This window comes from Penicillium cosmopolitanum (assembly GCF_028827165.1).
Source record: "Penicillium cosmopolitanum strain IBT 29677 chromosome Unknown utg000009l:1.0-9042332.0:1.0-9050551.0, whole genome shotgun sequence".
NCBI lineage: Eukaryota > Fungi > Ascomycota > Eurotiomycetes > Eurotiales > Aspergillaceae > Penicillium > Penicillium cosmopolitanum.
Window position 1 is genome coordinate 6,083,221 of NW_026622679.1, and position 27,715 is coordinate 6,110,935.

General features: G+C 50.5%; 10 protein-coding genes across 10 annotated transcripts; 7 read left to right on the forward strand and 3 right to left on the reverse strand.

Moving 5' to 3' along the window:
• Positions 1-1,450: 1,450 nt before the first annotated feature.
• On the forward strand, positions 1,451-1,914 carry N7509_010346 (uncharacterized protein; the record flags this gene model as incomplete). The annotated part of the gene is made up of 2 exons (XM_056634983.1): positions 1,451-1,538; positions 1,631-1,914. The coding sequence occupies 2 exons, from the start codon at positions 1,451-1,453 to the stop codon at positions 1,912-1,914; spliced, it is 372 nt and encodes a 123-aa protein (XP_056485603.1).
• Positions 1,915-4,241: 2,327 nt separating this feature from the next.
• N7509_010347 (uncharacterized protein) lies at positions 4,242-4,552 on the forward strand (the record flags this gene model as incomplete). Its single annotated transcript, XM_056634984.1, has 2 exons — positions 4,242-4,263; positions 4,296-4,552. The coding sequence occupies 2 exons, from the start codon at positions 4,242-4,244 to the stop codon at positions 4,550-4,552; spliced, it is 279 nt and encodes a 92-aa protein (XP_056485604.1).
• A 1,135-nt stretch (positions 4,553-5,687) lies between these two features.
• On the forward strand, positions 5,688-8,026 carry acuF (phosphoenolpyruvate carboxykinase PCK1; the record flags this gene model as incomplete). Its single annotated transcript, XM_056634985.1, has 5 exons — positions 5,688-5,875; positions 5,946-6,021; positions 6,122-6,322; positions 6,682-7,716; positions 7,763-8,026. The coding sequence occupies 5 exons, from the start codon at positions 5,688-5,690 to the stop codon at positions 8,024-8,026; spliced, it is 1,764 nt and encodes a 587-aa protein (XP_056485605.1).
• A 1,014-nt stretch (positions 8,027-9,040) lies between these two features.
• On the forward strand, positions 9,041-10,165 carry N7509_010349 (uncharacterized protein; the record flags this gene model as incomplete). Its single annotated transcript, XM_056634986.1, has 1 exon — positions 9,041-10,165. One exon carries the CDS (start codon positions 9,041-9,043, stop codon positions 10,163-10,165), a length of 1,125 nt encoding a protein of 374 aa, XP_056485606.1.
• A 1,430-nt stretch (positions 10,166-11,595) lies between these two features.
• On the reverse strand, positions 11,596-12,545 carry N7509_010350 (PEX11 family protein; the record flags this gene model as incomplete). The annotated part of the gene is made up of 2 exons (XM_056634987.1): positions 11,596-12,236; positions 12,479-12,545. 2 exons carry the CDS (start codon positions 12,543-12,545, stop codon positions 11,596-11,598), a joined length of 708 nt encoding a protein of 235 aa, XP_056485607.1.
• Positions 12,546-13,532: 987 nt separating this feature from the next.
• N7509_010351 (uncharacterized protein) lies at positions 13,533-16,807 on the forward strand (the record flags this gene model as incomplete). The annotated part of the gene is made up of 3 exons (XM_056634988.1): positions 13,533-14,393; positions 14,772-14,878; positions 14,938-16,807. 3 exons carry the CDS (start codon positions 13,533-13,535, stop codon positions 16,805-16,807), a joined length of 2,838 nt encoding a protein of 945 aa, XP_056485608.1.
• Positions 16,808-17,557: 750 nt separating this feature from the next.
• Positions 17,558-19,355, reverse strand: N7509_010352 (putative MFS phospholipid transporter (Git1); the record flags this gene model as incomplete). The annotated part of the gene is made up of 6 exons (XM_056634989.1): positions 17,558-17,668; positions 17,722-17,992; positions 18,049-18,359; positions 18,414-18,432; positions 18,484-19,082; positions 19,176-19,355. The coding sequence occupies 6 exons, from the start codon at positions 19,353-19,355 to the stop codon at positions 17,558-17,560; spliced, it is 1,491 nt and encodes a 496-aa protein (XP_056485609.1).
• A 1,587-nt stretch (positions 19,356-20,942) lies between these two features.
• N7509_010353 (proteasome regulatory particle lid subunit RPN7) lies at positions 20,943-22,573 on the forward strand (the record flags this gene model as incomplete). The annotated part of the gene is made up of 3 exons (XM_056634990.1): positions 20,943-21,401; positions 21,469-22,298; positions 22,381-22,573. The coding sequence occupies 3 exons, from the start codon at positions 20,943-20,945 to the stop codon at positions 22,571-22,573; spliced, it is 1,482 nt and encodes a 493-aa protein (XP_056485610.1).
• A 1,000-nt stretch (positions 22,574-23,573) lies between these two features.
• Positions 23,574-25,064, forward strand: N7509_010354 (putative alanine aminotransferase; the record flags this gene model as incomplete). Its single annotated transcript, XM_056634991.1, has 1 exon — positions 23,574-25,064. One exon carries the CDS (start codon positions 23,574-23,576, stop codon positions 25,062-25,064), a length of 1,491 nt encoding a protein of 496 aa, XP_056485611.1.
• A 1,574-nt stretch (positions 25,065-26,638) lies between these two features.
• Positions 26,639-27,058, reverse strand: N7509_010355 (uncharacterized protein; the record flags this gene model as incomplete). The annotated part of the gene is made up of 1 exon (XM_056634992.1): positions 26,639-27,058. One exon carries the CDS (start codon positions 27,056-27,058, stop codon positions 26,639-26,641), a length of 420 nt encoding a protein of 139 aa, XP_056485612.1.
• Between the last annotated feature and the right edge of the window lie 657 nt (positions 27,059-27,715).

Here is a 27,715-nt window from a genome sequence, read left to right on the forward strand (position 1 = left end):
AGATTATAAAGAAAAGTAAACCCCTAATGTGAATCAGATCTCTTGGACTTCCCCTCCCTGAAATGTCACATCTAGTCGGGAAAATTTCGGCTAATTGGTGACTACCGATTGTTCAGCTCTTCAATCAGTGTCATTCTATGTCCTGATCTGGTAGACTGTAGTTATACCCCGCAACCCCGGAAAATTGATGGCCCCACAAGCCCACTGGTTTGGCTTTTCCGCTCCTTTGCGATAAAGTCCAGTCTTTTTGATCTCCAATAACATTTCTATATATTTTATTGAGCATAGGGTCAAGAAAAATGACTCAGAAAAACGCAAGTCGTTGAAGTCTCAAATATTGTGATAAATCGTGAATTTCTTTGGTTCAACATGCCGGTCCTTCCTCCTCCTTATGACTCGCAAAGTGGCACATAGGGTGATCGAAATTCTAAAGTTCTTGTTTTCCGGCGAGATAAGATCGTGCTATGATTTTCCACCAATTCCCGTTGTTGGATTCCTCCGGTGGAGCGCGAACGTCGGCAAACAGAATCCACTTTTGGAAATTAGGCTAAGGGCTGTGAGCATCGTCACCGCCATACGAGTAGGTTCACAGAAAAGAAAGGATTGCCGGTTCTTCTTGCTCCTTCAGATGCTGTGTAATGCGGATAGAGTTTCAAGCAGATTGCGCTACGTGGCCTGGTCATCCTATGGAAAATTCTATACTCTCGTCAGGGGATGTCTTTAAGGCGTCGAAAAGATCAAGCCGAGTTCAGAAAGGAAGATGTATGGAAGCCCACTCCAGTAATTGACATTAATCTGTCTATATTCATCCTAGATTGATATTTTCGGTGACCTTGCTCACTTACAAGATAGTCACTCTTTTAAACGAGTATCGATGTAGATATAGAGCTACTAGCATATCATGGCCGTCTCATTATGTTAGAGACAGGGGCTCGTGTTCACAAAGTATGCCGAGCGATAATATCCAGAGCGCATTGATAAATCGGAATAGTATTTTCAACCAATGCTTTCGTCGATTTCGAGCGAGGTGGCTGGGACTCGGAGGGGAGTTTAAAGCTAATAGTGGCGTCAAATATGCATAGAGACACCATAATTTATCGACCAGCAATTGAGGATTTCTCACTCACATTGTGTACTAAATTCTGGTCAGTGTGTCTCGAATCAGACAGCTAGTCGTGCCATACTTTGAGAGTATTACTAAGATACCAACCTTTCAGATCTTAAGTAAGCCAGCAGCGATATTCAGGCGGCCAACAAATATTCTTCCAGGTATCCGAGCCCCAAAGCTTAACATACGAACAACCAACGTGGGTCGGAGTGGGGGCTAGGCTTATAAATAGCGATTATTTGACCTCAGGGGCGGGGTGAAATTCATTTCATTTCGGCCCCAACACCTCTTATATCGCGCTTGTAATACGCACAGCACCCGTACCTAACATCCTCATACACCATGGCATCTCGATTACCAGTTATTCTCTGCGGCCGCACGACAGCGATAGGGAAGCCGGTGTCTGAAGCTCTTCTGCCCGAATATGAGGGTACGTCTTCGTCTCCACCGGCCAGGAAGCACCGGGATCGCTTCATTAGTAGCCTTTCCAAGCCAAGCTAACCTGGGAACCGCTTTTATCAGTTATCCACTTTTTCCAAACAAACGAAGAGATTCAAGCCGAGCTTCCGGCCCTCCTCGCAGGCCGCAAGCCTCAGGCTGCTGCGTCTAATGACATCGGTTCACACGACTACACTCGACCTGCGCGGGCGGTCATTTTCGGCCGGGGTTATCAGATGGAAGAGATCGAGAAGTTCCGTAAGGCTGCGGCTGGCCATTTCTCGGAGCCGATTGCTTGGGTTATAAGTGATCCGGCGAATGTTCAGTCGGGTGGCCCGCCCTCCCGCCGGGGTATGCGAATAAGGTGACCGATCTTGTTAAGAGTAAGCTAAATGAGTGGAAGGCAAGCGGTGCTGGGGAGAACGCGGTTCTTTTGTATTGATATTATCTGGCACTGGTACTAGAAGGCCCCATTTACTAGGTTTTAAAATGCAAAAAGGTATTATCCGCCATCCCTTCATTCCGACCGGACTTAAAGCTATAAACCGCCTTGAGCTTCTACTTCCCCTCAGCCTCGCTTGACCCTTTCCCTCCAGGGCTTATATCTACTTTCTTCGAGTTCTGATGCTTTTTCATCCCGATTGCAAAACATAACCCCATAGGTAGTAGTAATAGCAATCAAATTAGAATCAACCTTGGAATTTCTGGCAAGAACGTGTGGATATATATAACTACTAATATTTACCACCACCACTAGTAGTTGGTACTTTCAAGTTCTCTTTTCCCTCTGGGCAGGGCTTCACGTTTTTCTCCTCCAAGTTCCTCAAGTTCTTTACTACCTAGGTAGTACCCTTCCAAGGTTAGCATTTTGGTATTACAACACGCTGCAAGGGCACTACCTAGTGTAATGGGGATTCCCGCTCTCAACATCGGTATCCTGTAGTCATGTGAGAGAGGCCTTAGCAACAAGGCCACCGTTTTGTTTCGTGAGATTAAGTAGCGTTCGTTCGATGCTATCAATAACAACATGCATGTTCCCCCTTCTGTTATGAAAATGTTCTACTGAGGCTGCTGAGGTTGCGGTATCGGTATACTGCTTATGAAAGGTTCTGGTATTCGTTCTGTTGATTCTCTATAGCGTCACGCTTGCCTATCGTCTCCTTGCACTCTGCGAGTGTGGTGGTGTTGTCTCTTCGCGATCGACCCGTCTGCCAACGCAGACTGCCTACGAGCATTCCCATCTTACACTAGGTAACCTTGGAAATTACCTTATTAACCTACAGCACTAACCTTGGAACCTACGGTATCTAATTGACGCGTTTGTAGGTCGCCCTTCGCCTTTTGCCCTTGGCCTCTTGGCCCCCTTTACTACTAGTAGTACTACTACTGCTACATACTAATGGTGGTTATGGCCGATTTATGTAGTAGTAGTAGTAGTAGTAGTAGTACTTCAAGTTGTATATTTGACTTGGTTGTTCCCACTATCTGCCTATCAGAAGGTGTTCCATGCAACATAATCAGCAGATTTATTGCTACTACTAGTATGCAACCAACACTCTACGGGCACCCAATCCTGTGACAATGACGAAATACACTTTAAATGTAAATGCATGTCGCTTCATGGATTGTAGCGTCAGACCCGCACAGACATCTTGGCTGTTCTACATCCCTGCCACCATGACTAACTGCCACAGCATATTCACGGCTACCACCGGGCAGGTTGCCGATGTACATCGCCTGAGACCGGCCATGGGAGCCGGGAGAGGGGTCTTACAATGTCAGGCCGAGCTGTACGAAGCTCAGTGGAGGAACGCCTCCACGCATTTCCCCGCATTTTCGAGGGCCACGCGACAGCTTCCCCAGAGCCAAGGCGCCAAGAGAGAAAGGTATTGTGACCGTGTTGGTGGTATCTGCCTAAACAGGAAGGGAACATGCTCAAGGAAGCCAATGAGGCAAGAAATGAGCATTCGGGGTATTGGGCAGCGAGTTAGTAATGACAAGGGAAGCTAAGGATTGGGCGATTCAAGGGTAGGTCCGAAACCCGCCGTCCAGTCGATTGGGACGAGGATAAGATACGCAGTATGACGTTGGACCTCCGGGAAGCCGTCTCGGGGAAAATAGGAGACGAGTAGATCGCCGTTCCTTTTTCCGCACTTCGGACCAGCCCGTTCTGAAACGTGTTCTGGTTGGGCAGTGGCCGGCTGATAGGTCGAGACTCGAATTAAAAAACAGGAATCATTATCACGGGAGAAATAGGAAGCCGGTTTCGCCGTTAATCGCAATCGCTAGTCCGTTAGACAGTGCCAGGGCCCGGTAGTGCCAAATTGATGAATGTTAGCTTGATACGTAGTCAATAAAGGAGAGGAGGGAGATGCCGATGTGGGGGAGGGCTGGGTAAAACAAAAGCCCATGGTCATGTGCACCTCGTCTTTGAAAATTAGAGTCTAAAGGTGCTAAGTATAGCCTTCGATTGAAGAGGCCTGGCCGGGGGAGAGGGTCCTCCTTGTGCAGGCGTTTTTGCGGAGAGACAGGGGGAACCCTTTCCCCACCAAGCCTTGCTCAATTTGGTCGGAAGGCAAGGCGGCATAGTTCCAGACTCCTCACATCCATCGCCTGGCAACGAGTCACGCGGGGGAGTTTAAGGCAAAGATGAAAAAAAAATAGACAGAATCAAAGCGTGACACGGATCAGGTGCATGCCTGTCGAGAAGTTCGTACGTAAGTCATTGAAACAAAATCGCGCAAAATAGACGTGTTTCAGGCGCTGCGGAATTTAGGGCGGCGACACAAGGGAGGCTCACTCAGGTCTCTCCCGAGGCCAGAGCCGGGTCGGGATCCGCCGCTAACCACCGGGAGAGGATCTGGGGTTGTGAGTGCGATCGTGATGGTGGACCAGGATGGTCGCAATGCCCTCCTCGTCCAGCCCGGGTCAGGGCCGAAAAATCACGATCCCGACACCGAGGCCAAGCGAGAGAGTAAATCGCAATTCCGGGGGAAGAAACGTTGACCGCCCCGGGAAAGTCTGGATTGAAGTTCTCGAAATGCCTCATTTCATGGGCTTGGGTGGGCTGGGCCGAGACCGAGTCATCTTAGACGTAATCTGCATGCGCCGACCAGCCAGTTGGATTGGAGGGGTCGAGGGACTCCAGTGGCACAGGCCAACGAACGAGGAATTGATTATCGTCCGGCAGCGAAAATAGGACGCAAAAAGGCCGGGAATATCTTCAGCCCACCCGAACATCCTTGAGGTGGTGGAATTGTGTGGGATATGATTGGCTGAAGCCGCCGCGATCGAATTTGCCAATGCATCATCCTCGGCTTGGTTAAGCGCCGTTATTGGAGTATGTTCGGCGTAGGGAGGAGCCTGATTTCGTTCGTTCCGATGAATGCCCCCAGTTTGTCGTCATCGGGTGAAAAATGGAACATTTTTTTTCGCATCAGCTGTAAGATTTCGGGAGACCATGATTTTGCGTGTTTTCTTCCCCACGGAAACCCGAAGGATGAAAGAAATCGGGGCAAGGGAAGCCGAAAAGTGAAGAGGGAATGAAGCAGTTGAAGACGGGATCGACGCTGACATAAGCCCCCGCGTTGGAGAAGTAAAGTAGAACAGTAGTACATACTCGTACATACTAACCAGTAGTTGCTAGTAGTTTACTGGTTTACTGGTTTACACTGTGTACAATACAAAGAACTCTTAAATGGTGAGATCATGGCACCGTCATTCCTATTGACAGAGTTTGTTGTCTTTGGCTTCAGAGAGCCCGGATGCGGAGTAGAAACCTAGGTTTAATCAAATCCTTTGGGCCGTTCCCAGCATGTGCACTTGCAAACTCTCCCTCTTCAAATTCCCAACTTCTTCGTCCATTTCTTCGATTTCTTCAACAACAACTCCCCCAATCTTTGATACTAGTACAATATCTTCCCCACGTATTCTCCATACAGTCCGGTCTTTAGCCACCCGACTTCAGTTCGTGTCCACCTTTGCTCGGGTCAATTCGGACTGCGCCTCGCCGTCGCAACCCACGGCAACGCATCTACCATCACCAACCGCAGCTCGGCCCTTAGCCCCGACATCACCCGTGGAACTGTGGAGAATTGCAGGGGCAAAGTGCACGAGAACTCCCTTCATACCAAGAACCGTCATGACCATGCCCCCCGCTGGAAAGAATTATATACCCCCCAATCGCCCGGCTTCTCCAGGTCCTCTTGCTTCTGATTTCTTCCAACAGCAAGTCGCGAAGCAACGCAACAATAACTATCACTCTACTTCACTCCGCACAATGGTTGCCACTTCTGTGAATCGTACTGCTCTGCACCCTGGTGGTGTCCAGTATGTCTTTCCCTTTTCTACTTTACCTTTGTTTGTCTTTGCCACTTCCATACTAACCTCATCGTCTTAGGCCTGGCAAGGGTCACACCGAGCTGGAGGAGGAGCTGCACGAGACTGCGCACATTGACTATGACCGAGTCGCAATTGTAAGGCATATTTCACACCTTCCTTGCGCTTGAGACTCGACATGGTCGTTGGCGACTCGGACAAGTTCTCTGATCATATATACTAACCCATCATCTCCAGATTGCCAACCCCGCCGTTGCTGCTCTTTACGAAGATGCCCTCGTCTACGAGACTGGTACCGCTATCACTTCCACCGGTGCTCTGACTGCCTACTCTGGCGCAAAGACTGGTCGTTCCCCCTCCGACAAGCGTATTGTCAAGGAGGAGTCCTCTGAAAACGAGATCTGGTGGGGACCCGTCAACAAGCCCATGACCCCTGATGTGAGTTCCAACAAAACAAACCATTTATCATCATCTTTTCCCTACTATACTATGCGTCATTTTTGTGGAATGTGTCTTTGTCGTGAAACGAGGGTGGCCCTTGCAGGTGGCCCGATCTGAGATCCACCTGGGAACCCTTGCATATGCATCCGCGAGACCAAGCTTTTCTGGCAGTCCAGTTCGACAGGATTCCTTCTGCTGGTTAATGCCTCAAATGCCTCAAATGCCTCACTTCTCCTTTTTTCATTTCCCTCACATTCAAGTTCACTCACCTTCCCGATTTTGCCCCTCGGCTATTCACGCCTTCCCCGCGCCGCGCTTTTCACGTGTATGACATCATCACTAACGATCCTCCCCAGGTCTGGCGTATCAACCGTGAGCGCGCTGTCGACTACCTGAACACCCGCAACCGCATCTATGTCATCGATGGTTACGCCGGCTGGGACGAGCGTTACCGCATCAGCGTCCGTGTTGTCTGTGCTCGTGCCTACCATGCTCTGTTCATGCGCAACATGCTTATCCGCCCCTCCAAGGCGGAGCTGGAGCACTTCCACCCCGACTATGTTATCTACAACGCCGGTTCTTTCCCCGCCAACCGCTTCACTGAGGGTATGACCTCTGCCACCTCCGTCGCCATCAACTTCGCCGACAAGGAGATGGTTATCCTGGGTACTGAGTACGCCGGTGAGATGAAGAAGGGTGTCTTCACCGTCCTCTTCTACGAGATGCCCGTTAAGCACAACGTCCTTACCCTGCACTCTTCTGCCAACGAGGGCCAGAACGGTGATGTTACCGTCTTCTTCGGTCTGTCCGGAACCGGCAAGACCACCCTGTCTGCCGACCCCAAGCGCAAGCTGATCGGTGATGACGAGCACTGCTGGACCGACACTGGTGTCTTCAACATCGAGGGTGGCTGCTACGCCAAGTGCGTTGGTCTCTCCGCCGAGAAGGAGCCCGATATTTTCAACGCCATCCGCTTCGGATCCGTCCTGGAGAACGTCGTCTTCGACCCCATCAGCCGCAACGTCGACTACGATGACTGCACCCTCACTGAGAACACCCGTTGCGCCTACCCCATCGAGTACATTGACAACGCCAAGATCCCCTGTATCAGCGAGAACCACCCCACCAACATCATCCTGCTGACTTGCGATGCCCGCGGTGTTCTGCCCCCCATCTCCAAGCTCACCCCCGAGCAGACCATGTTCCACTTCATCTCTGGTTACACCTCCAAGATGGCTGGTACTGAGGATGGTATCACTGAGCCCCAGGCCACTTTCTCCTCTTGCTTCGCCCAGCCCTTCCTGGCTCTCCACCCCATGCGCTACGCTACCATGTTGGCCGAGAAGATCAAGCAGCACAAGGCCAACGCCTGGTTGCTCAACACCGGCTGGGTCGGTGCCGGTGCCACCACTGGCGGCAAGCGTTGCCCCCCTCAAGTACACTCGTGCCATCCTGGATGCCATCCACAGCGGCGAGCTCGCCAACGCCCCCTACGAGACCTACGAGGTCTTCAACCTGCCCGTCCCCACTGCCTGCCCCGGTGTCCCCTCCGAATTGCTCAACCCCCGCAACAGCTGGACCGCCACTACCTCTTTCGAGGACGAGGTCAACAAGCTCGGCGGCCTCTTCAACGAGAACTTCAAGAAGTACTCCGACCAAGCCACCCCCGAGGTCCTCGCTGCCGCTCCCCAGACCAACTAAGGTTGTGTTGGAGAAGTTACTTGACAAAATTGGCATTCTTGTTTTTGATATTTGAGACATTTGCATGGCGTGTTGCGTTGGCTTTAGTCGGAACGATCTATACCCGGATCTCGACGCCCGTGCTTGATTCGGGACAAGCGCGATGGCTTGATTTTTCTTCTTTTTTTCTTCCTTTTATTTCCTTTTGTCTCCCGAAATTTTCCTTGTGTTCTTGATATGCCCCGTCCCACTCAAAATGGACATGTTGTTACGATGGCTAAATCGGAGTTTTCCTATTCTATGGACTGCCCTTAATGTAGTAGCCAATGAAACTAGATTCTTCAAAACTGTGTTCTCTAATTCTGCCGTAGCATAAACCAAACCAAGCAAGTAGAGGTTTTTTATCTATCTTATTAATAGGTAGGTAGCAGTGGACCGAGGCATTCGGTGCTCCGCTGATTTGATGATTGGGGGGTTCCCGATCGGGTAGTCAGTCACTGTCAACAGCTCCATGGGGAACCTTAGTTGCAAGATGCTATCTATTTTTCTTAATATATTGCATGATTCAATCAATGTCTTTTTTCTCCTCTACTCTACTCTATCAATTGAACTCTCCTCTCCCTCTCTAGCCGACCCCAGTATACTACATCTACATCTACATAGTACGGGACATACCCCCGGCCAAGGCCCCTGACGTCGGTAAGAGATAAGCATGTGGATCATCGGAAATCAACATTGTCTCTTCTTCACCATATCAATCACCCAATCTACCACATCCCAACACAGATGCAAACACAGAAACAGGCAGCAGAATGGACCATCGGATCGACCGCCTTGTTCAAGGAAAAGGAGGCAAGGGATCGTCACTTGGCTAACTTGGCTCACTTGGCTCTACGTCATTGGGCTGACAACCCTCGAACGATCGACAAAGAAATCGTTTCATTCCTTGATCGCGTGATACCAGTGTAACCAAACTACCTTTTTTTTTTTTTTTTTCCCTTTTCCTTCTCTCTTCCGTCCTTTCATGATCAAAGAATGGAGGAAACGCCCATTCTATCCCCGGCCCGGGCCCAACTCGCAAAGAAAGCAGGCAGGTATCGCATGCTGGCGTCGATTCTCTCTGGCCTGGACCGATACCTCTCCTTCCCATCCCCACCTCGCCCCTGTCTAAACATCTCCATTCCCTCAACAATCAGCCAAACCCCGGGCTCCATCCAGCTTTACTTCTACACAGCCACGGGCAAAGACCTCTCCCCCGATTCACAATCCACGAAACGGCCCGTCCTCATCAACTTCCACGGCGGCGGTTTCACAATCGGCCATGCCGTCGACGACGCGCGCTGGTTCCGGAAAGTACTCCAGGGCTATCCCGATGCCGTAGTCGTCAGTGTAGGCTACCGACTCGCACCAGAACACCCATACCCGACCGCAATTCAAGACAGCACAGACGCAGTCCTCTGGCTATGGAAAAATGCCGAACAACATAATCTCGACCGAACCCGCTTCGTCTTAAGCGGCGATAGCGCTGGGGGGAATTTATCCCTGACAGTTCCTCTAATGTTATACAACGAACGCGTGAAGCTACAGCAGCAGCAACATCAACAGCAAAGCCCAAACAGCGAACAAGAGAAAGCGACAGAGGAGGAAGAAGTCCCGATTTCAAGATTAGCCGGTCTGATCACCTTCTACCCTCCGACTAACTGGACTCGAACGCGTGAACAGCGCAACGCGACGAACCCAATCGCTGCCCGGAAATCCATGATTAAGCCGAACGTTTTCAAGCTTTTCGATGACTCTTATCTTGATCCGGAGAGTTTGCCTTACACGTCTGCTGGTGCTGACGGTGAATCGAAGGTGGTTGAGATGTCGCATCCTTATCTCTCGCCTGGTCTGACGCCAACGACGCTCTTGCTGGCGGCGTATCCGCGCAACGTTGCTATCTATACGTGTGGTTGGGACCAGTTACTGGTGGAGGGTAATGAGTTTCGGGAACGATTGCGCCTTTTGGCTGTTGAGGGGCAGATGGCGCATGTTGGGGGTATGGTGATTGAGGATGTTGTGCATGGGTTTGATAAGAAGCCTTCTTTTGTGATGGGGAATAAGACTCGGGATCGCATGTATGGGGATGCGGTGAGGCAGTTGGGGGTTATGTGGGATTAGCTGATATCTTCGAGTCTGGATTTGGGGTTTGGATTTTCCTATATAATACTTTTAGTAGTAATGTTTGCCATTTAGCCTTGGGTATTGATTTTGATAGCGGATATACAACTAGTTTTGTTTGAGCGATGTTGAGCTTTAAATCAAGTGAACTTGGGAGAATACTGGTATTTCCAAGTTTGAATTCAAGTTTTCTTTTCCTTTCGTTTCACCTGGCATGATGGTCGTACTAGTACCGTGACATCTCACCACTCGAAAATCTAAATACTCGCCTGCGCATCACTACTGCTACACTGGTTTATAGCACGGTCCATACTACTATACTACTAGTAGAGTATCCGAGTCGAGTCACACCCGAAGCGGGGCGACTGCTTAGGCGGGGTAAATCACCTCGCGCCTATTTTTTTTTTCTCCTCAAGTGCTGACCTTTTTTCCAACTCTCACTCGTCTGCATATTTTCCACCTTAAAATTCTTTCTCCCAAGGTTGGTAGTTTCCCCCGCTTCCAAGGTTGCTGTGTCCTGCATCCTTCATGCAAAGCGACAACCATACTCATACTCGGGGGCCTTATCTAACTAGCTCTAGCTCAACACAGATCAACAAATCAACAACCCATCACAAATAATCATGTCTGGTCACGCTAGCTGCCCCAAGTGCGGAACTGCTCTCGTCAGTGCTGGCAAGAGCTGTGGATCTTGCGGAGCGGTTCGTTGAATAACCCCTACTACTTGATGTTGTTCGTGGACCCGGAACCGGAACCTGGGACTGACGCTTCTAGACTTGCCCCGTCTAAACGAATCTTTACATACGGCCTTTCGCCTGGCCGGAGAGTCTGCGGGTGTATTATGAACGATGACGAGTGATGCGGTTTACGAGATTACGATGCTGGCGTGGTGTTGAGATATGTGTAGCAGTATGAGTATGGGCTGCGAGAGCGGGGTGGGGTTTCAGGCATGGAGTCAGTGGATGAATGGAGGATTGATACCAGCGCTGTTACATAGGCACTAGCCAGCCGATGCAATACGAAAGCTTGAAATACGTGGTTTTCGAAACAAGCAGAGAATAGATAAATCAACGTAGACCCCGTGGGATTTGACTATATACGAAGACAAATGAGAAGCAAGAACATCTAAACATGCCCAGCGGGTTCAAAGACGGAAAGAAAAAAACAAGGTAGGAAAAAACAAGGTTACAAGTTTGTTCACGAAACACAAGGATATCAACGCGGAGGGGTTGTTCAAGTCGACAGAGATCTCATATCTCCCACGCCTTCTGCATCCCACTTCTTCCAGATCAAGTTAACATCCAGTCCAGCCCTCCTATACCTGTATAGAAGGTGACTGGAGCGAATCTCTCTCTCTCTTCTTCTCTCAACACTCAACGCCAATTGACTCCCTACAAAGCCTCTCCACTTCACTCGACGACAGGAATCATTTAGGCAGTCTTGCGCCACTGGGACCAAGTACCAATCAAACTGCTAACGGTACCAGCAATACCGACGATACCATCATCGAAGTTGGCGACACCAACCGCAGTAGCGGGGATAGTCAAATCGAACAGGTCCGAAACGAGCTGTATCCGGGCCGCAGCGCGCTCCTTCTCAATCTTCTTAGCCTCAACAACACCCTCGCCCTCCTTACGGTCGATAGTCTTCTCCTTCTCCTGCAGACGGACGAGAGTGTAGATACCCGCGATAGCGGAGCAAAGCAGACCAGCACCCCAGGCGCGGTACGCGTATTCCTGGAGCTTCTTGACAGAGGCGAGCTTGCGGTAGCCGATGGCGTCGACAACGGTGATGGTGTCGAGGGACAGATAACCGGCGTAACCGAGCTGGCGACCGACGGCCAGGTAGCGCAGGACCGGGTCGACGGGGCTCTTGTTGTCGAGGGCGACGGAGGCGGCCTTCAGGTGCTCGGCGAACTTGCCGATGCGGAGGATCTTGCGCGTTGTGCCGAATTGCTTCTTCACCGCGTTGTATGGGTCAATAGCCGATTGCGGCTTGTTGGTGCGGTACAGGTACCAGGCGTAGAAGCGGGAGAAGTATTGGAGGGTTCGGAGGAGCTTGTCACGGCCGACTGGAGGTTAAATTATGGGGTTAGCATGGAGTCTGGGGTTCGATAGTCGGTGGTCATTTTGGGAATAGGATGGGATAGGATGAGATGTGGTGTGGTGTATGTTCAGAAGATGCGGGTTTCCGTAGAGGAGCCTCCGCGGGGGACGTAAGGGGTTTTTTTTGATCTGATGCATGTGCTGGTGATGCTTGTGCCATCTTCACTGACGAGCATTTGACTGGGGTAGAGGAGCCGAGGGTACGTACCGGTTGTCGCAACGAAGCGCAGCCAGTGGGCCAGAGCAGGGTGGTAGACGAGGGCGTCGGCGACCATGATGTATGTCTGTTTGTTCCGATGAAACTCGGAAGTATTAGAGATGGATCGAGGATGGAGGGATGTCAAGAGAGCAGGTGGGCCCACGGGGATTAAAAGGGAGGTTGAATCGATGATGTCGGGAATTGACCGGCGATTGCGAGCCGCGGGCAACCTCGGCTGAAGTTGAGCGGTGGAGCTGGACTGCCGTTACTCCATATTGACTAGTATTACTAGTATTACTCCGGAACTACACACTCTAGACTACAGACATTCATGTGAAATGCTTATTTCCGAGAAAAAAAAAAGATGTGCATTTATGTGCTGCTGCCAGTCCCAGTCCCAGCTTTCACTTGAATCTACTTGACTGCGCTGGCTTCCATTTCTTTCACCCTTTGAGCTCGGCTCTGCGCAATCCACCCGATTGATTTTCGTACCTTCGTCACCACTGCGCTTGATGGGTTCCGTATACCTATTTAGGGTGATCTTCCCCTGGTTAAATTCGGGTCTACCTTCTCCCTTCATTCGAGTGGAAACAAACCCTCCTTGAGTGCTGAAATGCTTCACATAGTCCATATACTCCCCACCAATATGGTGCAGATAGGTATAGGAAACATGCGATCATTCAGACTTGACTATGGCTACCCACTGTCATGACACCTATTGGCCGACCCATCACCATCAGTGAGAACGGACTAAATCACTTGGTTTTCTTTATTGCTTCTCGACTCTCAAAGAAACCCCCCCTCATTCAACCAACACGCATGTGCCCGTCGACGATGGTCTCTTTGATCGGCGTCAAAAGAGAAATTTCCCACTATAGTCAGCAAAGAAAATCTGACAATGAAAGATGTCCAGTCCTACATGCCCCTCCGTATATGATCCTTCGAAATGATACTTAAACCAACAACCAGCTCGTCCAATTTTGCTTCACTCATTTCCTCGAAAAATCTTCCCCCAAGTGGTCCTTTCTGTGATATCTTCAGACCTACCGCGTAGTATTTCAAAATGCCCGAGAAGGAGACGAAGCCATATGACCGTGCCCAGGTAGAGGCTTTTAGGGAGCTTCATATTAGCAGCGCCACGGATAAGGAAGTCGTGATTCGAATGCTCCGCAAGATTTATGACCCTTCCAACCCCAGCAACCCGCATCAGTTGAATTTCAGAGTAAAGATAATAAGGAATGATATCAGTGCTAAGCTCCGAAAAGCTTTGAACGACAGAAAGTTTCTGAATGAGTTACCCGACCGCATCCCGAAGGGAGATCTTGATGACCTGGCGGTAAAGCTATACAATTTGGCTGTAAAGTCGCATAGACTTAGAGGTTGGGGTGGCTGGGGTCTTTCCAAGAGAAGTGAAAGTGCTTCCTCAGCTCCCCCAGTCTCCTCAGTCGCGAGTACTCCGCGTTTTAATCCAAACGACCAAAGGCCATTCGAATTCACCAAGGCAACAGTCTTGCCCAACGTCGATATTCAGATTATTCGTGCAAACCGTCCCGACAAGTCCGTGGCATATCGACTGTGCGACTTCATAAGGGATGAATGGGAGCTCTCGGCACGTAGTGGCGATGGGAGCTGGGTCGATGGTTCCAGACTCCAGATCGAGCGACTCAAGGCCGCACTGTTGGATACGAAGCACCTCAAATCCCAAGATGAGACGCTGTGGTGGAGCCCGTTGCCTTTGCACCTTATCGATGCGTCGAAGGTCAACATGCAGGCGGCCGAGGATGAGGAGATTCTTTTGACGAATGCGAACTTCTTTTCTTCTTTGCAGCGCTACGTCGAGATCAATTTCCCCCACCTGGGTCCTGGAAATCCGTCGATTCAGGAGGAAGGGTATATTGAGATTCGGCCGATTATTACTCTGATTGTGCGATCCGAGGATGCTACTGGTAAGCAAACACTTTATCAATCCCAGTCAAGCACCATCATGACCACTGTCGAGGCATATGCCTCAGGCGCTTCAGATCGGTCTATATAACAGTCTCCCCTTATTTGTCTTCATCTATCATCCTCACATACTTTCATCATCACCCCCTCCTCCCTCATGGTTGCATTTAACCTCCATTATCAATCACATACTGATTAAGTCCAACAGGCGGGGCTTTTCCCAGCAGCTACGAGTCAAATATTTCTTCTCCAGGTCCACTCAGCTCAGTCACTTCTAGCACTAGTGATCCAAAGAGATTCTCTCGATCGAGAAAGGATCGTGCTGGAGACATTCTTGACCCAAATTCCCCATTGCTAGGCCAGCGCCACAGTAGCCCTCCTCGCAGAGAACCAAGAGGCAAAGAAAGATTCTCTCTTCCTCGAAGTGAACGTTCTGGATACACTCGTGATCCGGACGCTCCACTTGTGGGCCAGCACCATAAGGACAAGCCTCCTGCATCGTCTTCCACAGGACTCCAATACAGTCCATCCACCGCACACTGGATTGGAGGAGGTCCAACAAAAGGACAAGTTCTCACCGGTCCCTTTGAAAAGTGCAAGAAGGACACCATGTCGAAGGCTATTGCAGAACGTGACTCCAAGCGAAGAAAGCTCGACCATAAAATTCAGTCCAAGCTCGAAAACCTGGGCTCTGAGTTTATGTCTTACATCAACGAGTTTACTACTACGAAAGACCGAGCTCTAAGCCAGGATCTCGCTCCTCACATCGACTTGGCTACCCAGTTTCTCAACACACTCACCCCACGATTCGAAAATTCTGGAAGTAATGATACCGAGGAGAAAATGGTCGACTTCTTCGAAACGGCCCTTGACATCTTGTACCGGACTGCATCGTTTCGCGAGGGAGTCATTTCCGACCACACCATTCCATTGATGACTACGCTGCTGCAAAAGATTCTAACAGCTATCGGCGATCTCGATGTCGATACTTCCGATGAGTCTATCTTGACCCCTGCCGCGGACATGGCCATTCTAATCCTAGAATCAGCGTTCCAAAAGTTGGAGCAGGAGGACGAAGACAGGGGCCTGTTTGCCATCTGCGGTATATCCACATTGGTCCTGAATAATCTCATCACCAAGTTAGTTTGGGGCCCTAATCAAAGAGATATGGTTTCTGTTATCAAACTTGGTCAGCAACTTCTTAGGGAAATCAGCGCAGAATTGCTCGAGAGTAACGAGGATTCACACCTTGGCCATCTCCTCGCTATCGGTACCGCAATTACGGTTAAATTGCAAGAAAAGGTCGACGGGGTCCGAGATGATGAAGAAGATGACGAGATTTGGATGTTCAATACCACAAATCGCCTTCTTGTCCTCAGCATTGAGCGAATGATGAGTGGGCTGAAGGATGGCACCGCTGAAGCTAAGGTCAACCGTAGATGGTATCATCTATGCCACCTCTTGGAGCTTGCGGAAGACTCCCCCCTTATTAAGCTCAGCGATGACGGGTACGAGGGACTTATCATGGCCCTCGTCGAGATGACCAAAAGAATCTTCGGCTCTTCGAACGAATTACTGGAGCAAGTCATCGTGCTTTTAGATTCATTGGCCCCAATCTTCGAGCTATATGGCACCACCATGGGCAAAATTCAGCTCGAAATCCGTCACTCGCCAGAATTATTGACTTATATCCTGGAAATGGGTGCTGTCATCTACAACGAAGTGATGCTAGAACTTCGCCAAAGTGGTGCCGAGTTCATCACCCTGGCGAATGCAGTTTCCGACTTCACGAAGATTTGTTCTCTATTCCTGGACCTCAGCGCCAGTGCAGAGAGAGAGAAACTGGATCGCAATCAAGCGAAGCTAGACTCTTTACGAGTCATGGCCAATTTCCTAGAATCTCTTAGTACCATGCATCAACCAAGCGATGAGAATTCAGCCACCGGCAAAGCAGAAGATGAGAATGATTTCGAACCAACCACCCTAAAGCGTTCTAATTCACTCCAAAAATTCTATCGCAGCTACTCTGATCTTCAGAAGGACGACGAAGAGGCGTTTGAAACTAAGACCTGGGAAACCGAGACAGAGCAGTCTCATTTTGACCGCCTTGAAAGATTGCTCAAGTTTATCGAGGGAGAGTCTATTCAGAGCACTGCAGATGATGGTGGTCTCAAAGAATGGAAATTTGATCCAGGACAGTCTGCTCTCCACAGAGCTCAAGAGATTCTCGGTTTCATGCGCAGTCAGACTGACTCGAGTCTTAACAGTTCCATTTTGAAGCTTGAGGATATCCCCGAATACAGCGGGGAGAGTAGTGAGGAAGGCAGTGAGCAGGGCAGTGAGAAAGGCAGTGAGCAAGGCAGCGAGGGAGATGAGGACGAGGAAATGGAGTAGGCGTTTCTTGTGGATGTGTGGCTGTTCGTTGTCAGCTCTTAGAGATCATGAATTTTAGTATGGGTGGCTATTTTTGATGATTCGCTGGATATTCTCTTTGAAGTTAGGAATTGGGTTGGGTATTGCTCCTTAGTTATGCTTTGAGTTTGTTAGTGTATTTGGTCTGAATTGAATTTATTGCAAAATTGATATTCACTTTATCTAATTAAAAAGTCTTGACAAAACCCTGCATTCAAGTTACGAAGGTGATTCCGCACCCAGAGTAGAAAGAAAGGCCACCGTGAATAAAGTCAATTGCACTGGCTCATTACAGCCGTCTCTCGCAAAACGAATTAAGACACTGGGGTATCATCCGCCATCAACTACCATAGATAGGTATGAAGGTGGGCTATCATACAAGCAAAGGAAATCATCGCATCAAACACACCACCGAGTCAGACCACCCACAGGTCAGCCCGGCAAAGGCTTGCCACTTTTTATTGAATATCTTGATTTGTCGCAGGGGCAATTCTTGACATTTCGCGTCGCTAGGGCTCATCAAATTCCGTTGTCGAATAGTCGCAAGGTTCTGTCACTTATCACACGGGTCTGTTACTATCTGTGTGTGTCGCGTAAGGGTCCGTATCCGAATCAAGGCGCATCATGGGTCAAAAGCGAAATCAAAAGAAAAAAAATTCCGAAAGGGCGAAAGGGTTGAGGGTGAGTTCTGAAGGTGAGGTGTGTTCACAGCGGAAGTCATGAGCACGTTGGTTACTCTTCATCGGCGCGGGCGCCGTGTCCTGCAGTACCCATAGTTGAGGTATCGTAGCCGTTCTGGGTCAGGTACTCGCGGAAGCGAGCATCTTCAAAAGTGACAGTGTCCTGAAAGCAAATTGTGAGTCGAGTCTGCAGTAATTTGATCGGATGGGTCTTACCTGGTTAATATTCGGGAGGAGGAACACGGCCAGCGCAGCACTGAGGAGACACAGGGCGCTAGAAACAAAGAATGGGTCCTGCCCAGCGCGAGTCGCATTAGGGGCATTCTTTTGGATAATGGGGAACACGTAAGTTCCCACAAAGGCTCCAATCTTTCCGATGGCCGCTGCGTATGAATAATACTGCCCACGGATGGCAGTTGCGCAGGACTTGGCTGCACACAGGCCGATATTGTCACCAGGACCAAATTCACCGAGGGCGAGGAAAATTCTGTTCCGTCAATTAGCTACCCTAAGCTTGACAAAGAAATTGAAAATTTCACATACCCATAAACCACGACAAAGGCTGCTACATTCTCGGACGTTGCAAGCCACTTGTAGCAGCCAGACATGATGAAACCAATTACACCCTGCAGAAAGACTCCCAGGCCAAGAGTATTCTTTGGACCCATCCAATCACTGGCGAAAGCACCGAGCGCGGAGCCAGGAATGTAGAACATGTATGTCACCGTGGTCCAGCCAAATGACTTCCACAGTGGCGCATCGTCGCCGATTATGAGGGAGATCCAGGCCGAGGAGTAGATTCCAAAAGAATAGGCGGAAAAGTCATAAATGAACCAGATGAGGGAAACAGTGGCCTGGGTATATATGTTAGCTAGATAAAATTTCTAAGAAATGGGGCGTGAGCGTACCAAACGCTTCCAGTAGAACCTACGATCATTGATTAGCATGGTGCACATGGAACGATACAGGGCAACTTACTTGATGATCAACCACACCGGAAACGAACGCATGCGCTCCCGGCTAAATTCTTCTGGCTCCTTCAATTTCAAACGCAAGTAAAGAAGACTCAAAGGCGGAATCACGCCCAAGCCTAAGGCCACACGCCAGGCAGCGCGTTTATGATCCTCGGTGAAGATCAACATTAGTATCATAGGAACTAGAGCCGAGACCACGAAGCCGAAGTCAATTTGAAAGTTGGTGAACATGATAAACCAGCGGTTTCGGTGGCCAGCCTTGAGCTCTCCTGTGTTTTCAGCACACGCGACGGACCCAGCAGGGTATTCGCCTCCAATGCCGATACCGATGAAGAAACGATAAGCCGTGAGAGCAGCAAACAAGCCATACTGGCTGCCATTTAGACCATAGGAGCCCGCAGACAGAGCGGCGAAGACGAAGAGGATGATAGTGGAAATCATCAGAGACCACTTGCGAGAATAGATATCGCTTGTATAGCCAAAGATGAGCATACCGACGACCGTACCGGCGAAAGCAATGGCGGAAACATTTTGACTAGCAGGAGAATTTGCATATGTACCCGGGTAGATTTTACTCAGGATGGTATTGACTTGGCCAATAACCTATGTAGAGAAACGTGGGTCAGCTACGGGGGAGATTCCACAGATCGCGTGGGTATGTGGGACGACAGGGGTAGCATCAGCTACTGTACATACACCATTCAGATAGCCATCGGAGAAGAGACCGGCACCGCATGCGATGGTTGGCCAGCTGCGCTCCCAACGACTCTTAGTCGGATCATCGAGAGGTGCAACCTCGACCGGGCTGGCCTCGACGGAGCGGTCTTCCTGGAGGCCCTTCTCCTTGGAATAGTCCTGTTCGACCGGAGTACTCATTGTGACTGATCGACGGAAGTTGCGGGGGGAGCTGAGCTCCTTGAGAGGGTGTGAATGGAGGGTAAATAAACTCGATGCCGCAGGTGTCGCGAGCACAGTAGGACGGTATCACCCGATGCCGATGCAATTTGGGTACGTGTTGGATCGAGGAAGCAGAAAGTGAACGAACAAAAAAAGGCCTGAAAGAAGGGAGACGCGAGGAATAAGTAGGGCTAAGAGAAGCAGACCAGGAAAATTAAAAGTCAAAAGAGTCGCTAAGCTGGACTAAGAGAAAGTTTAGCACGGATGAGATTGTCTAGCCCGGTAGAGCAAGTGGTAGCCTCGAAATCGATCCAAAGCAGGAACTCCCCCAGTGCCAGAACCAGGGCATATCGCGGCATCCAAGTACCACCCGAGTCCGCAGGTTGTAGCGGGGTGTGGGGCGTCCACTGGAGCGGGTGGATGTGCCACGACGCTGCTTTGGGTCAAGCATTGTTCCTAAGGTTAGCTTGGACAAAGGGGGCGGCCAATGAAAAGTTTTGTTTCTATCATAGGGCACCCCCGGCCACGGGGTCTCCTCGGCGTGCCCGAATATGTATGAGTGAAAGTACAAGTACTTGCAATAGCTGTAGAGATGTGCACACGACCTAGATCGGGATTGGATATCCTTGTGAACCTTACCTTCTATGATCTGATAACGGAACCCGGCAAGGCCGCGCATGCTGGTAGAATTGGAATGCCGATATCCTATGAGTCCAAGCACGTGCGGGCCGTTGATCGGGGCCGAAATCATAGGGTGGGGAAGGTGGTGCCGTGGTGGTAGTCTTAGCAATGGCTAGCAATGGTTAGTCGAGGTTAGCTGGGGGTTAGTAGAAGTTTAGCGTGAGCCACTGCTATGTTTGAGGAAGACCTCGGGTGGAGGAGAAGGAGAAGGAGAAGGAGAAGGGAGAAGTGGTGGTGGGTGTGGGTGTGGTGTGGTGAGGGACCGCAGAGGAAAGAACATCTGCCTGCCAATGTACTATGTACTTGGCATTAGTATGTTATACTACTGTAGTATAGGTACTCCAGTGGATGGGATATGCTTAGTGGATAGTAGGTGCTCGTAGTACCTACTATCGACTAACCAACTGTCAATTTTGCTCTACTTAGGCGACCTAATTTACTGAGGATCGAGTAGTTACGTACAGAGTATACATACAATCAGGGATACTGCTGTCCAATGTAAATAGAAGATCATATTAGTCCTACTGCAGCAGGGCACGCGACCAGCTGCAAACTACGGATTAGCCTTTATACAAACTCTAGCTTGAATTAATTCAATCTATCGATCCAGCCAATACGTACGAGGCTGACGGCTGGCGCAGAGAACCGAACTCAGGCAGAAAGTGTGTCGCCTTGGTGCCTTGGTGCCTTGGTGCCTGAATCTCCGACTGGCTGATTTGATGCCTTAATTCTATGGTAACACTACGGCCCGGAGAAACATTCGGCCAGCTGAGCTTCCCAGCTTGATGATGCATCCCGAATCCCATCGAAACACTACCCATAACACCTTCTCTCCCATTCCGCTTTCCTTTTCGACATCTTCACTTCCATCGGCCCCTCGCAATCATGGGGTCTGATCCGCAGTATACCAAGTATCCCGACCTCCTCCTCGCCCAACATGTCTTCAACCTCTCCAACCCTGCATGCGAGTCGTCCATCCAGAAGTCCTCATTGTCCAAGTTGCAAGATGCCATCAAGGAGCGCAAGATGGCTCCTTTCTATAGGTACCTCGCCCATCCAGTTGAGGGCATCCTGAACAACTCCGGCGAAGGTGTGACGCAACACCCTCACACTGCCACCTCCAAGCCTCTGATCATCTCCGACATGCTTGCATCGCGCAAGTCTCCACAAAAGATTGACTTCCCTTGGGATGAGCAACTGTATCAATCTCTCGTGGAGGAGAACAAGCAGGAGCTCGAGACCTTCCAAAAGGAGGAGGACGAAGCAGAGGAGGCCGCCGGTGAGACTGAGGTACAAGCCGCGCGAGGGAAACGAGCCGAGTTCTGGGCTCGAGTTGGAGATAAGGTACGACTCGAAAGAAAGAGCTGTGGATATATCATTCTCCTTTTACTAATAACCTATCCCTGTATAGGACCGAGCTATTGAGTCGCACGAAGCCCTCCTCGATAAGATCGGATTCCTCGGCACCAAGATCGACCTGGTTCTGGCTATGATCCGCATTGGATTGTTCTTTGGAGACCGCGTGTTTGTCAAGAAAACTATCGAGCGGGCAGAGACCCTGGTTGAGAGCGGTGGTGACTGGGACCGGAGGAATCGCCTCAAGGCCTACAAGGGCATGCACCTGCTCACAATCCGTTCCTACAGCCTTGCCGCCCCCCTGCTTCTTGACAGTCTCTCCACCTTCACAAGTTACGAACTGTGCAGCTACTCTGCGTTGGTAATCTACTCCGTGCTTGCGGGATCCCTATCCCTCAAGCGGGTGGACTTTAAGGCGAAGGTGGTGGATGCACCAGAGATCAAGGCTATCTTGGGTGCCGGTGAGGACCAGCTGGCTGCTCTGGCCGGCGAGACCTCCGCCGGCCCGGGTGCTCGGGATGAAGAGATGAAGGATGCCACAGTATCAACATCAACTCCCACCACCGGTGCCAAGACTGCCGTTAACCTGACAACTCTGGCCACTGGCTCCGGCCCGCAGGCCGAGAGCGAGACCCCCGTCGACTTCTCACCTCTGGCCAACCTGGTCAACAGTCTCTATAACGGAAACTACCGCTCGTTCTTCGTGGCACTCGCTGCCGTTGAGGACCATTTCCTGACGCAGGACCGATACTTGCACGAGCACCGGGCCTGGTTTGTTCGTGAGATGCGGCTTCGCGCCTACCAACAGCTGCTTCAGAGCTACCGGGTGGTGGGGTTGAACAGCATGGCTAGCGACTTTGGAGTGACTGTGGACTTTTTGGACCGGTATGTTCTTTTCTCTCTTACTTTGGGTGATGTTTCGCAATGACCTGATCCATTTGACTGACTTTGTTTTTCTCAATTGCAGCGACCTGGCCAAGTTTATCTCCAGCAACCGCATTTCCTGCACGATTGACCGTGTCAATGGTATCATTGAGACCAACCGGCCCGATGACAAGAACAAGCAATACTCGGACGTGGTGAAGCACGGTGATGCCCTGATCACTAAGCTCCAGAAGTATGGACAGGCCGTCCGACTTCGTGGCAGTGAGCGCAGCTAGATTAGATAGGGTCAAATAGGATAGGCATCAGAGGGTTACCTAAGAGTAACTAATAACCACGGAATGGAATGACACTGATCTTCGTTTGCATGGGCCAATTACCTAACTACAAGAAAGGCATTCTAAAATCTCAAACCCAGTCAAACGAGTGAACGAATAGACGAGTGGAGGCTCCGATCCCCCACATGATGGGTGGCTCCAGAGTGGCCAACGGAGTCCACTCCGCGGGCAAGTGTCTTCCCGAGGGAACTTAGTGACTAATTGCTAGTAACTAACTAGTGAGCACTCGTAGTAGCACACTAACTGGTCTCCATTCTGCTCTACTCCAGGGATACTTTCTATCCCACTTTCCCAGATAGTCAATTCGAGCCATAGAATGATACCCTCCATCGTACCCTTATGGTCCTATCACCAGTTCTCGTCCGATAAATCGCTAAAATGACTCTTCGAACTCCGCATTTTATCGGGCTGTGGGGAAAACCATGCTGACTCATAATCTCACCGCCCAATCGGGCCCTGAAGATTATTTCCCTTTTATCTTTTTTTCCCTCAACCCCCCCCCTTCAGCCCCCAAGCCACACATTGATCGATCCCTACTAAGCCTAAAGGGAATACCCTACTGACTTCCTTGATCGTCATGTCCTGGCAATTTCGACTCGGCTCTCGCGCGCGGGCATCCCCGTTGTGGGCATCGGTGACCCGGCCGAATGGTCTCCTACTTCGCCCGACCGCGGCTGCGGGGGGGATTCTCCGCTTGGTCCAAGTCAGGTACGTTTAACGTCGGATGATTTGCGTTTGCCTTATATATGCGCTATATATGAACGTCGGCTGCCCCTCCGAGGGTATCCTTCGTCGTATGACAACATCGTTCCATCGCTTTACCCACTCTTCCCTCCTGTCTCTCAGGCGTCAATTCGATTCAATTCAATTCAACTCAACTCACTTATACTATTTTGACCTCAACTAATTGATACCCTCGGGTCAATTCACAGTGCCCACCATGACTCGCACTCAATCTACCCTCTCCGGAAAGGGCCTCTCCCTCGACAACATCAACCCTAACGTCAGAGCGGCCAAGTATGCTGTGCGCGGAGAATTGGCTGTCAAGGCCGAGGAATACCGTGCTCGTCTGCTGAAGGGCGACAAGTCCCTGCCCTTCGACAGCGTCATCTTCGCCAACATTGGAAACCCCCAACAACTTGACCAGAAGCCCATCACCTTTTTCCGTCAAGTTCTCAGTCTCGTCGAGAACCCTCTGTTACTGGAGAACCCAACCGCCCTTAAGACCTCCTTCGGATACAACCAGGATGTTATTGACCGGGCCCAGGCCCTCTTGACCGATGTGCGCAGTGTCGGTGCCTACAGCCACAGTCAAGGAGCCCTGGGCATCCGCAACAGCGTCGCCAAGTTCATCGAGGACCGCGACGGCTTCCCCGCCAACCCCCAGGATCTTTTCCTGACCGCCGGCGCCTCTTCCGGTGTCACCAGCCTGCTGAACGTTATCTGCGATAAGCCCAGCGCTGGCGTCCTGGTGCCCATCCCCCAATACCCTCTATATACCGCCACTTTGGCCCTCCTTAATGCGCGCTGCGTGCCATACCTTCTGGACGAGCAGAAGGCGTGGGGTACCGATGTCAAGGTGATCGAGAAGTCCATTGCCGACGCCAAGGCCGAGGGCACCGACGTTCGCTCCATCGCCGTGATCAACCCCGGTAACCCTACTGGTGCTTCTCTGAGCCCCGACGATATCAAGCAGGTCATTGACATCGCCGCCGCGGAGAAGCTGGTCATCATCGCCGACGAGGTGTACCAGACCAATGTTTTCAGCGGTGAATTCGTCTCATTCAAGAAGCGTCTCCGCCAGCTCCAGCAGGAACATCCTGGCAAGTACGACAACGTGGAGCTGGTTTCCCTGCACAGTACCTCCAAGGGTATGGTTGGTGAGTGCGGCCACCGCGGTGGATACTTCGAGCTGGTCGGCTTCGACCCCTTGGTCCAGGAGCAGATCTACAAGCTCGTAAGTATCGGTCTGTGCCCGCCGGTCGTCGCACAGTGTCTTCTCGAGACTATGGTCAACCCTCCCCAGAAGGGCGACCCTAGCTTTGAGCTCTACCAGAAGGAGTACAACGGTATCCGGGATGGCCTGCACAAGCGCGCCCTGGCCCTCTTCGACGCCTTCCAGCGCATGGAGGGCGTCGAGTGCCAGGAGCCTCAAGGCGCCATGTACCTCTTCCCCACCATCAACCTTCCCGCCAAGGCCGTCGAGGCAGCCAAGGCTGAGGGCCGTGCCGCGGACGAATTCTATGCCCTTGCCATGCTCGACGCCACCGGTGTCTGCGTCGTGCCGGGTTCCGGCTTCGGTCAGAAGCCTAACACCCTGCACTTCCGTACCACTTTCCTCGCCCCCGGCACTGACTGGGTTGAGCGCATTGTGCAGTTCCACTCCGAGTTCATGAAGAAGTACGGTGGACTCAGCAAGGCCCAACTCTGAGTAAATCTTGGATCATTTACATCTTTGATTTTTTGCACTTTTTTGGCCTCCCCTTTATATCACGTCATTATGTGAGACGACTTTGCGCCTTGTCGCTACCTTTTGCTGTGACCCGCTACCTTTCGCACGGGTTCTCTTTTTTCTCTTGATTTGATACCATCTAGACCACATATCCGTGGTGCTGGTCCCGCCGGTTTTTGGGTTTGCGGGCCGGTGTCCTTAGCATGAACTTGGTCTGGCAACAGGCTTGGATCGGATAGCTTTGTTTTTATAGTGGAAATATGCATCATCCATGCTAGAATAGAATGAAATATGCTCCATTGCATCTCAATTGTCTACCCGCGGAAACTCGAGTAAATTCTTAGTAGCGTTTCTTCTGGGCTATTCTTTTCAAAGTTGATACATTACAATCCAAATTTATGGGTGCCAACGAACAAGAACAAGGAATACGGGGCTGTCTGGACGAAAAGGCATGATCAATTGAGTGATGTCTCAGGGGATATCGGTAGCCTGTATATAGGAAGCCTTTGGAGTTCTCTGGGGTTTCTGGAGGACGGTAGGTGTTGACAGTTGGACCTTGTGACAATCCAGTTGAAGCTTCAGGGTTGAATGGGGATAGTTCCTACTAGTACTACTCGTAGTCGTTAGTATGTTGTTGGTGGGTGCCTGGGTGGCACCTATCATTCCCCGTAGCCTGCTTGCACTCCTGCCACACAATAAAATAACACTTCTACTCCTCGATATAACTCTGCAGTAACTGAACAATTTCTTAATGGCCATTTGACCTCACACCCACCAACGTTGTTTCTCTAAATACTTCATCTCGGTGAAGAACATCGATATAATCTACCGCCAAAAGCAGCCTCACTGCACCGACATGTCTTTGCATCGCAGCACTAATCAACGGAGTGACTCCCTCCCCGTGCCAACCATACCCATCCCTCTCTAGCTCAAGAACCTCTTCTGTGAAGGCATCCTGATACCCTAGTGTATTGACATCCACGCACCCATCTCCATCACACGCAAGAAGCAGCTTCAACGCCTCTTCCCGGCCGCACGTCGCGGCCCAGAATAAAGCGGTCCGGCCATCACCATTATGCCAATCGATGCAATGACATCCAAGTGAGAAGATAAATATGAATTCATTCTCTCGTTTTTTCATGGGTGCTTTACACCTAGCAAGACCCAGCTCCTTCTTCGCCCTTTCTATTTTGAAAAGAGGCGATTTAAGAAACTCTTTCATTATCTCCGTGCCCTTGTCCAAGGCTTGAGAATGGGTGGCCGCTCCAAGTCCCTCAAGATTTCCATTGGGCCGGTCCCAGAGGCAGATGTGGACTTGCCCCGGCTTGCAGCAATATCCGCACGACTTCTATGCGCCGGTATGCACGGCGAGGAACAGAGGAAACTGGCAAACCGTGTTGGCTGTATGCCATGATCAATGAGTTGCTTGATTATGTTGACATTGCCAACGAAGGAGGCATCCAGCATTGGGCCTCCAAAGCCATCGGCGTTAATATTTGGATTTGCGAGCAAGACACGAACAACGTCTTCCTTCTGGGCGATAATCGCTATTGTCAATGGTTTCCGGCGACAAGGGCTACCACGTCGGTTGATATTAATCGCGTCGATGCCCACAAAAAGCTTAACCATTTCCACATGTCCTGCCGCAGCGGCCAGGAAGAGGGGGTGGCGCCGCTCTTGTCGTGTTCATTATGCAGAATCCCCCACGGTTGATACCATTCCTCCTCGGGGGGCGGATGTTCGGTATTGATATTGGCGCCAAATTTGAGGGCTTTGCGAGCAGATTTCAAGTCGCCGTTCTCTGCGGCCCATAGCAATGCGAGGTCCGCATTTTGCCTCCACAGGCTCGAGTCGAGGTCCTGGTAGAAGCACCTGTTTGCCTGGACTAGAGCGTTGAGGTCACTGGGTGCCAACAGTTGCCCTATCTGGAAGATGAACTCGGGCGGAATATCAGAAATCGTCACGTCAAACATTATACCTGGATTTGATTTTTGAAGAGGGTGGGATAGCAAGGCTCTATCTTTCTGGAAAGTCATATTTGCTAGGCTCCGTTCGCTGTCCGCTTTTTGTTTGCTATGTATTTCTATTTGCTATGTATTTCTATTTGCCATGTAATTCTGTTTGCTAGGCAGGCTCTTGGCAGAGGCGCCTTGAGGGAGGATGTTCTCTATATGACCCGTAAACTGTTCTACTATTAGTAGCAGACCAAAGATAGCGAGCGATGGCCTGGAATATTGCTCCCCTTCTTCAATGGAAAACAGAAGTAAGTCAAGCCCATTTGGGCAGTAGCATGAGCAGTGACATACCATGATTCTACTTTGAAAAGCCATGACCGTTTGTTACTGTCACAGTTGACCACCATGTATCATTTCAGGTACTCGTACTAACAATCGGAGGATACGTACTCAGGTACACGAGATGCCGACTGATCCGAGTTGGAATGTGCTCATATTCAAGAGCACACAAGACACAGCCCTTTGGTATTTTCCGTGTGGGAAGGTAGAACCTCGGAATAAATAATGCATCTCCCTTGCTTCAGCCACGAACCCGGCAATCGCAAACGCAATTTCTGAAACATGGCCAGGTGATGTCAGAACAAGCGGCACTCTTGACCGGGAAATGCATTCTAA